This window comes from Lactuca serriola, chromosome 3 (genome assembly GCF_051521515.1).
Source record: "Lactuca serriola cultivar US96UC23 chromosome 3, Lser_US96UC23_V15, whole genome shotgun sequence".
Lineage (NCBI taxonomy): Eukaryota > Viridiplantae > Streptophyta > Magnoliopsida > Asterales > Asteraceae > Lactuca > Lactuca serriola.
The window spans coordinates 95,252,445-95,262,630 of NC_136410.1; the positions used below are offsets into that span (position 1 = coordinate 95,252,445).

Genomic DNA, 10,186 nt, shown 5'->3' on the forward strand with positions numbered 1-10,186 from the left:
TCAACCAACTTTTTTTTTTCTAGAATATAATTAGTTACACTCTAAATTTGAAGCATTGTTAGAGTGTTTTAAAACACAACGTATTTTTACACTATATTTAAGTGTAAAATAAAATTTTGCGTAATTAAACTCTTAATTCTATTTTACACTCTTAAATTAATGTTTAAAAATATAATGTTATCAGAGATGCTTTTAGTATATTAGTAAACATATTATATATTTGTTGTATAATATCAAATAATTTTTTTGTTTGTTGTTTTTTGTCAATTTAAATTTATGAGTTAACTTATTTGTTTGTTTTTATCCAACATTTTTTATCACTTATTTATTCATTATAATGTAGTTTTTCAAATAAATAAATATATATCTTCTTTAATAATTGAAGTTTTTTTTATCATACATCTTTTTCTCATTTATTTTGTCATATGGTTTCTCTTAGCTTTTTTATTCATTTTCTTATTTACGACTTGTCATTATTAGGGTTTTTCATTTTTATATTAAATTTTCAAAATTTATAGTTATATATGTGGAAGGTTTTATTCTATTCTTATAAGGTCATCATACTATTAATTTGTGAATAGATTCACATAAATGTTACAAACTCATTATTTATTTTCGTTTTTCAATTACTTTATAAAATGTTTAATGTTTACATATTAATATTAATTTTTTTTATAATAAATCAATGTACTATACGGGTATCACTTATATATATATATATATATATATATATATATATATATATATATATATATATATATATATATATATATAGGTTTAGGTTCTATGGAACACAAAAAAAACCTTAAAAATCATAAAAATGCATAAAAAAATACTTAGAGATCACCAATTTTTTTTGAACTTTTTTTATAAAAAATCGCAGGTTTTTGTTAAAATTCGCTGAAAAAAAAAATTTTCAAATTTTTTTTCACTGATTTTGCATAAAATGCTGCGATTTTTTCAAAATTTTTTTTGATCTCTAATTATTTTTGTTATGTATTTTTATGATTTTAAGGGTTTTTTTGTTTTCAAAATTACCCTTCTTATATATATATATATATATATATATATATATATATATATATATATATATATATAGAGAGAGAGAGAGAGAGAGAGAGAGAGAGAGAGCGAGAGGTAGATCAAATGTTTTTTTACATCTATTGTGTGCTAGAATACCTTAATAAGAATTTTGTAAACATTAAATGTATATCAAATGATATCAATACTTATAATTTTTTTTTATGAAAACTAATTAAATTCGTTATTAATGTCAATAATAATATGCTTTCAGAATAAATTTGTATCTAAAGAATAAAAACGTATTATAGTAGTACGAGTGTATAATCTAGTAGAATATACTCATTTTTTTATATATTTTATATAACTTTATTCACTACAAGAAATATATCCTTTATTTCTATGTAATGTGTATCTATAATAAAAATTGTATTTGTATATCTTATAATTTTTCAGGAAATGATGAGAGTGTGGCTGTTGTTTATGTTTACCATGGCTGCTGTCATGGGTCGTGGACATGGGGGAGACGGAGCTGAGGACCCACCTTTCCCAGGTGGTAGAGGTCCTGGCCAACACGAGCTGGACGGTAAGTCTTATCATGAATTTTTATTTACTATTTTTGTTCAATTATCATAAATTAAATGTCGTTTCTAATAATTTTTAATTACATTTGTAGTTGAGGGACGTGCCCGAAGGAAAGCTCGAGGAAAAGCAAAAAATATAAAGCTTGAAAAAGCAATCTTGCAGAACCAGGGGAAACCAATACCCATGCAATTTGATAGGGATATTACATTTAATCCCGTAGGAGAGGCGGGAGACATGTTTTCCCGAGAAGTTGGGAAAACAATGTGGCAGATGGTCCCTTTCGACAAATGGAGTTGGAAAAGAGTTTCCCCTAATATAAAGGACACTGTATTACAACATTTAGCGGTAATTATTTATTTAAATATATTTTATAGGTTTAACTATAATTGTTTCTTGGTTAACTTTTTTTTTTTTATTGTAGACAAAGTTTGATCTCAATCAAATGTACCAGGATGCACAAGCTACTTTATTGACAGAGAGTTTTCAAGCAGCCTTGTTAAGAGGTTTTCGAGAGCGTAAAGCCGACGCTAAAAAATATTTCAAGATGGTCGGAGGGTATGAAGATATCCCGAGAGCATTGGCAAATCCTCCGGATGGTATGCTTGTTGATAACTGGGAGAAGACAGTTGAGTATTTTCAAACTGACGAACACAAAATTGCTTCAGAAAGGAACAAAAAAATCCGTGAAAAGCAAACAATTGTGAATCGTGGGGGTTCGAGCTCGTATAGCAGTACTTGCTATAAGAAGGTACTGTACGATACATGTAATTATTTATTTAAATATAATCTAATTTTTAAACTTAAACAGAACCTTAAGAGAGTGGAAACATTTCGCAAAGCTCATACCGATAAGAATGGTGTATTTGTTACTGCTGAATCGGAACAACAATATGTAAGTATTTAATTATAATTTTATCATATATTTAAATGTTTATTTATACTTAATTGTTACTCACTTTTGGGAGTTACAGAATCGGTTAGTTGAAGAGCTGCTAGAACAAACTCAAGGTGAAAGTGAGTTTACGCCAACTCAAGAAAGAGCTACGTTCGAGAAAGTATTAGGAGAGCGACGTGGCCACATTAGAGGCATTGGCCGCAAACCTTCTGGTCTCCCGACGATTCCACAGCCTTCGCAACCATCACAACCACCATCACAACCATCACAGGTAAAATAGCAATCTACTTTAGCATCGTAAAATGCATGTTGATTTGGTAGTTTGGTGATTATTTGCTAAAAAGTTTGGTAATTTGGTTTTCTATTTTACTTTAAAAATAACAATGTATTTTGATAGTTTTTGTTTATGTTTGACAATCTAAGTTATAAGTTTATATATATTGTTATTAATTATGTAGTTGGAAAATCTTCGTGCAATGCTCGCCGACCCGGCATGTAGGGATGAGCTTTATTCGTTTTTTCAATCCCAAAATAATCAAGGGAACGATGGGAACGACGATGAGGGTATGTAAGAATGGGTTTTATTTGCATATGTTGTCTCGTTTTGCTACTTGGTAGATTGTAAAAATTTTGTTGTTTTGCTACTCGGATAGTATGACTTTTGATATTTAATTGTATTTTGGATGTTTGTTTGACACTATTATGTTTGATATTTAATAGGATGTTTGTTTTGTAATTAGCGTCGACACTATTGGTTTTGATATTTAATCGAATATTGTTATTACCGGTGACACTTTTACCTGCGATATTATCACCGGCAACGAAAATCAATTTTTAAAAAAAAAAAATTGAAAAACAATTACCGGCGACGCTTTTACCGGCGACAGAGCTCATTACCGGCGACACTTTTGCCGGCGACACTTTTACCGGCGACAAATGTCATTCCCGGCGACAACATTATTAGCGGCGACAATACTCATTAGCGGCGACATACTAATAGCGGCGACTATTATCATTAGCGGCGACAAACTGATCAATAGCGACGAGGCAGTAGCGGCGACTTATTACCGGCGACGCGTCGCCGCTATCATCATTACCGGCGACTTTTGGGACTTTTACCGGCGACTTTTGTCGCCGGTAATGGCCTTTTTCCTTGTGGTGATTGTATTTTAAGCAAGTAAGTTCTAAAATAATATTATTGCTAACATAAAAACTTAGATACAAATTAATTCTGAAAGAATGTGATTGCTATCATTATTGACGAATTTAATTAGTTTCCGTAAAAAGAAAATTAAAATTGTAAATATCCTTTAATATATATACAATTATGAAAAAAAATTTAATATCTATCTTTATTTTATTAAATAATTATTTAATTTTACTAAATTTTTATTGGTGATTTATAGCACACAATAAATGTAAAAACATATTAACCTAATATATATATATATATATATATATATATATATATATATATATATATATATATATATATATATATATATATATATATATATATATATATATATATATATATATATATATATATATATACACATTGGATTCATTCACAAAACAACAAACATATAAAAAAACTAATGAATCCATGGTCTTTGTTATAGCCTATTCAGTTTTTCAATAGAACAGAAGGTTTATATTTCTAAATAGAAATATATTTCTAAATAGAAAGAAAGAATGACGCATAAAATAATCTGGTAAAGGTTTAAAGCGTTCAAAGTCAAAAGGCTGTGTTCAAACACATATGTATAACGCCCTCTGTAATATCATTGCATATTCCAAGCTATTTTCCTGAGACATTCATGGCCCCTCCTCATTATACCCTACCCCACCATGCCAAATAACGTGCTTCCTACCTCTATATATACAATCTCTTCTCCCTTCCTATCCTCACACCATAATACATATTACATACATCTCTCCAAACTAGCAATCGCTTTCTAGCTACCTCCAAAATCTTGTATTAGCGACTAATTAGCTTCAGCCGGCAATCTACCGTAGTTAATTCTATTGAGGCATTAATGGAGAGACTTCCGAAGTGTGCAGCAAACTATGTCCCTCTCACTCCTCTCACTTTCCTCGACAGAGCATCAAAGGTTTATGCCAACCGAGCCTCTGTCATATATGGCGGAGTCAGCTTTACCTGGCGCCAAACTTACGAGAGATGCTGTCGTCTCGCCTATTCCCTCCGTTCCCTTAACGTTGTCAAGAACGATGTTGTAAGTTTCTTACTTTTTATGTCTATAATATGCATGCTTTGGTAGCAGACACTATTCTTTATGAAAAAAGTTTCTTTCTTCTAATTTTCGGTTTTATTAATTCTATAGGTATCCGTGCTAGCTCCAAATGTCCCTGCGTTATATGAAATGCATTTCGCAGTTGCAATGGCAGGAGCTGTACTTAACCCAATTAACACAAGACTTGATGCTACAAACATCGCCACCATTCTCTGTCATTCCGAAGCCAAGGTGTTTTTCGTCGACTATCAATATGTTCCTTTAGCATCTGAAGCGCTACAATTGCTCGATGCTAAAAACGTAGCCATGCCTTTAGTCATCGTGATTGATGACGTTGATAAGCCGACTGGAATTCGTCTTGGCGAGCTGGAGTATGAGCTACTCATCCAGCATGGCAATCCACTCTACCATGGTGAAGAACTTGAGGACGAGTGGGATGCGATTTCACTGAATTACACATCCGGAACCACCTCTGAGCCGAAGGGAGTGGTGTATAGCCACCGTGGTGCTTTTCTTAGCACCATGAGCTTGATTCAAGGTTGGGAAATGGGTACGGAGGCGGTGTACTTATGGTCACTACCGATGTTCCATTGCAACGGCTGGACGTTCACCTGGGGTGTTGCAGCAAGAGGAGGCACAAATGTGTGCATACGCAACACGACTGCTGAAGAAATGTACAGGAGCATCTCTCAGCATAAGGTGACTCACATGTGTTGCGCTCCTATTGTCTTCAACATCCTTTTAGATGCCAAGCCCCATGAGCGTTGTGAAATAACATCTACGGTAAACATACTCACCGGAGGGGCACCACCGCCGGAGGCCTTGTTGGAGAAGATGGAGGATCTTGGGTTCCACATAATGCATGCGTATGGCCTTACTGAAGCCACAGGACCTGCTCTTGTATGCGAGTGGCAAACCAAGTGGAATCAACTGCCGAAAGATCAACAGGCGAGATTGAAGGCTCGACAGGGGGTCGGAATACTCACCCTCGCTGATGTCGATGTCAAAAACAAGGACACAATGGAGAGCGTGGTGCGCGATGGGAAGATGATGGGAGAGATCGTACTCCGAGGAAGTAGCATCATGAAAGGGTATTTGAAAGATGAGAAGGAGACTGCGAAGGCTTTTCAGAAAGGGTGGTTTTTAACCGGAGATGTTGGAGTTATTCATCCCGACGGATACGTTGAAATCAAAGACAGGTCAAAAGACGTGATAATCTCCGGTGGAGAAAATATCAGTAGTGTGGAACTAGAATCCATTCTATTCAAACACCCGGCAATACACGAAGCAGCAGTAGTCGCAATGCCTCATCCGAAGTGGGGAGAAAGTCCCTGTGCTTTTGTTGTCTTGAAAGAGATGGAAAGCACAACTGAAACCGAAATCTTGGAATATTGCCGGAAAAAGATGTCAAAATTTATGGTGCCAAAGAAGGTAGAGTTTGTGAAAGAACTACCAAAAACAGGAACAGGTAAAGTCGTTAAAGTGGAGCTCCGAAAACTGGCAAAAACCCTAAAGATCTCGGAAAACATACACATAAACAATAAGAGATCTCAAAAGGAAGTCCATTTGCATCAAACACGATACCAACAAAATGAACCACATGATCAAGAAAAGGTTTTTGCAATGTCCCGACTTTGAATTAATGACTTCAATAATTTATCTCATGTAATAAGTGTCGATACATGAAGGTAAGGGAGTATACCCATATATATGTCTTCGTTAATAATAGTTTACAATAATAATAGTTTACAACAGATGAGTTTTCTGGCATGTGGGCATCATAAAAATGGTATAATTAATTAACCTTCATTTTGATATTTGTCCTCTTATAGGATAGATAATTAATTGGAAGATTGAAAAAATTACTTCCAATTTAGATTTAAATCTAAAAATGATAATGAATGACATGACATCCATATGATACACTTGTGTGTTGTGTCCGACCTTCTCAGCTATACACAACGTGACCATTCAACATCCAGTTTTTACTTTTTATAGCGATCACTTCATTTGCCTTTTTCATTTCGGCCCTGCCTATTAATAAGTGTATCAAGTATCAACATAAGTAATAACCACTTTCTTTTCAATTAAACCATATCAAATTTGTAAATTTGTGTTGCATTTTTCAGGGGTGTTTTGATTAGCTTATTAGCTTATTTGTGGTGGGAATAAGCAATAAGCATGGGAGAGATGCTTATTAAAATTAGCTTATTTAGCTTAATAAGTTGGATTTTATCCAAACACTTAAATTTAGCTTATCGTGGGAATAAACAATAAACACCTCTTTTTTTCCTATCCAAACACCCCTCAATACCACTCCTTCATGATTGTTAACGTCGGAATGGTCCGTCTAACATGTGTAGCATCCTGCACATATAACGGTTTTGACGGTTAAAAAGTACTTTGTTAAATTGTCGGCTATATGATCTTATCAGTTGATTTTCACCACTTTTTTCACAATAGCATGATCTAAGTTGTATTTCAAAGAATTTCATATTTTGGTGTATTTCAAAGAATTTCATATTTTGGTGTATTTCAAACAATTTCATATTTTGTTCATAGTTTGGTGTATACGAAAACTTTCACATGTTTGGTCATATTTTGGTGTATTTAAAACAATTTAATATTTTGTCTTGTCGCAACAGTATAATCAAAGATCAAAGGCAACTTTCAAGAGTACAAATAAATAAAGATTTTAAGTTCCCTTCCAAGACCATACAAAGTCACAGGATTATTGATATATATAATTTTGAATTTTACATCAAAGATCAAAGATTCATAGCCACAACAGCATAGCATGATCTATATAAGTTTTCTTCAACAATCAAAGAATCCAATCACTATAATCACTTATTTCCCATTTCAAGTAAAACATAGATTTTCTTACTAATAACAAACTCTTTGAATTATTCCCTTGATTTACAACAACAGCAACAACAAAAAATAAATAGATAAATAAATAAATAAATAAATAAATAAATAAAAATAAAAAACATTTAAAGAAAGATAATAACTTAAAAGCACCCGAACCATCTTTATTGCAGGAGTGACATCATAACCAGCAAAGATCCATGAAACCCATGTTTGATTTGTTTTATTCATTCAAGGCTTCAACTACCACCACAATAAAAAATTGCCCAACTTCCTGTAATACAAGCAGATCAACACTTTAATTTGAGCTTGTTTACTCATCAGTAAAGTGTAATATTTAAGATTTACTACATTGCCCTTGATCCGAGACAACAGGTGACAACCCTTTTTCTCCAAGTTTTCCACTTCATTATTATTATACTTACAAAAACTACAAAACGAACTAACAATACACTTACAAAAACTAACCAATCCACTAATAAATCTTACTAAATATCTATTTTCAATAATTTTATCTACCCTAACCCAATCTATCAGTCAAACTCAATCATGTTAAAGTCACATACATACATACATACATTCACTTACGCACACTCATAGTAAGTAAAAAAATACACGAATTCAGATTGTCCCATGATTGAATACACATTTAGGAGCACATCAATATTGGCATTACATTACATCGAACATGTGGCAGGCATAATGAAAATCATGAAATTACACCACATGTTCTAGTTAAAACAAGACAAAAAGGATGATATACATAAAAACATGAATTACTAACCGGATGTAGTTGTTGGTGTCAATTTATGATGACTTTGTAGAGGAAACAATTTCAACTTCAAAGAAAGTAATCGTTGTAAAGCAAAATGTCTTTGCTAACGTTATGAAGATGATATTGTATTCGACCGTGATGATGTAAAGTAAAGCTTTTAAGAAAGGGTGATAACAACCAAATAAGAATGCATAATTTTCAAAAATGATATTGGAAAGGATATCAATAAATAAATACTATGATCGATATCACAGTATTTTGAATTCATTGATTTGAAATTCTTATGAAATCTTATACAATATTAGTTGTGAATCCTGCTTAATAAATGAAGATTGTTTTGTCACATGTCAATCTCTCATGAGTTTTGATACTTGTCATTTTGTGGTATTTTTCAGACAAAATATTATCCACTTATCAATTTTTGATTTGTTACAATTTTTAAAATTAAAGTCATATACTTATTATATGTAAAGTACTAAATATCATATATATGATATTAAATTGCAATAAATATATTTTTCCTTTCTTATTTTAAAGTTGTACATTAAAAAATATTTTATGTTTATATTTTAATTTAAAGTTTATTTTTTTTTTAAAATCAACTCATGTAATACACAGGCCTCACACCTAGTCAAATAATATATGAAATGTAAATAAGATGAAAAAAAAAGAACGAGGGATATGTTTTTTTTATAATTATGATGAGCTTTCAATACATTCCATTTACAGATTACATGAACATTAAAAGGAGTTAGCCAAGTTTAATATTTAGTCATCTTTATTATTTTTTACTAGTTTATAACCCGTGAGAACCATGATTACAAAATTAATTAAACTATTATAGTGAGAATTCAAAATTATCAATCAATTATTTCAAATAAATTATTAATTGAGAGATATTTTTTTAGTTATATAAAATTATAATCATTAATTTAAATAAATATGTGAAATTATATCACTTTATAATTTGTATTAATTTTAATTTAATTTTTATTCTAATGTAATTAAATTAATATAATTAAAGTGAGAAATTTAAAATTTAAAATTTAAAATTGAGAACTAATAGGTTGATAAGTGGCATGCATTAATGATGAAGACTAATAGGGTGACACGTGACAAAAATAAAATAAAATATGCATTAATTAGGAATCTTAATAGGATGACACATGTCAAAAGGAGATTAAAACTATTCTTTTATTAGAATAGAGATATTGAGAAAAAAAGTAAAAAAAACCAAAATTTACCAAGTGGAAGAAAAAATATTTGAAAAAAAAACAGTCATGTGACATATTGAAAAAGAATATATAATAAGTTGCAAAAACATTTTCATTTATTAAGGTAGAGAATATTTCGAATATGATCATTATTCAACTCTTTATTTATCTATAAAGAATCACTCTAGAACCCATATGAGGATCTCTAAATTGTTCCTTCTTGGGAAGGTTTTAGACCTCTCTCTTGTTTAATTATAGAACAATTACAATTTTAGTACTTTCACTTTCTTTTAATTCTAATTAATTCCGAAATTAATATCAATTAATTTATATTTAATTCTTAATTAATTATCATTATTTCAAATTAATATATTAACCATATAATATATTAATAAACTATTTGTTTCAATTTTTAGTTAATTTATTAATCAAATAATATATTAATAAATAAGTCTCTCTCTCAAAAATTCATTTTATTCAGTTATTGGATTTAAAGGCAAACCAAAAAGGACTTTGCTTTTAATTCAAGAATATATAAATTTTGTTATTGGTTTAGATAACTTAATTTAAC

The 10,186-nt window shown here is 30.9% G+C and overlaps 2 protein-coding genes across 2 annotated transcripts; both read left to right on the plus strand.

The window, feature by feature from the left end:
* The first annotated feature begins 1,512 nt into the window (after positions 1–1,512).
* LOC145095533 (uncharacterized) lies at positions 1,513–3,267 on the plus strand. Its single transcript, XM_079033390.1, has 6 exons — positions 1,513–1,606; positions 1,697–1,950; positions 2,027–2,353; positions 2,414–2,497; positions 2,577–2,771; positions 2,959–3,267. Exons 1-6 carry the CDS (start codon positions 1,513–1,515, stop codon positions 3,070–3,072), a joined length of 1,068 nt encoding a protein of 355 aa, XP_078889516.1. The 3' UTR covers positions 3,073–3,267.
* Positions 3,268–4,423: 1,156 nt separating this feature from the next.
* On the plus strand, positions 4,424–6,507 carry LOC145092889 (trans-cinnamate:CoA ligase, peroxisomal-like). The gene is made up of 2 exons (XM_079030882.1): positions 4,424–4,737; positions 4,846–6,507. The coding sequence occupies exons 1-2, from the start codon at positions 4,540–4,542 to the stop codon at positions 6,391–6,393; spliced, it is 1,746 nt and encodes a 581-aa protein (XP_078887008.1). The 5' UTR covers positions 4,424–4,539; the 3' UTR covers positions 6,394–6,507.
* Positions 6,508–10,186: the final 3,679 nt, after the last annotated feature.

Coding starts and splice junctions, on each gene's coding strand:
- LOC145095533 (XM_079033390.1), top strand. CDS start 1,513: ATGGCTGCTGTCATGGGTCGTGGACATGGGGGAGACGGAGCTGAGGAC. Junction 2,354..2,413: donor GCAGTACTTGCTATAAGAAG/GTACTGTACGAT, acceptor AAACTTAAACAG/AACCTTAAGAGAGTGGAAAC. Junction 2,772..2,958: donor CACCATCACAACCATCACAG/GTAAAATAGCAA, acceptor TTAATTATGTAG/TTGGAAAATCTTCGTGCAAT.
- LOC145092889 (XM_079030882.1), top strand. CDS start 4,540: ATGGAGAGACTTCCGAAGTGTGCAGCAAACTATGTCCCTCTCACTCCT. Junction 4,738..4,845: donor ACGTTGTCAAGAACGATGTT/GTAAGTTTCTTA, acceptor TTAATTCTATAG/GTATCCGTGCTAGCTCCAAA.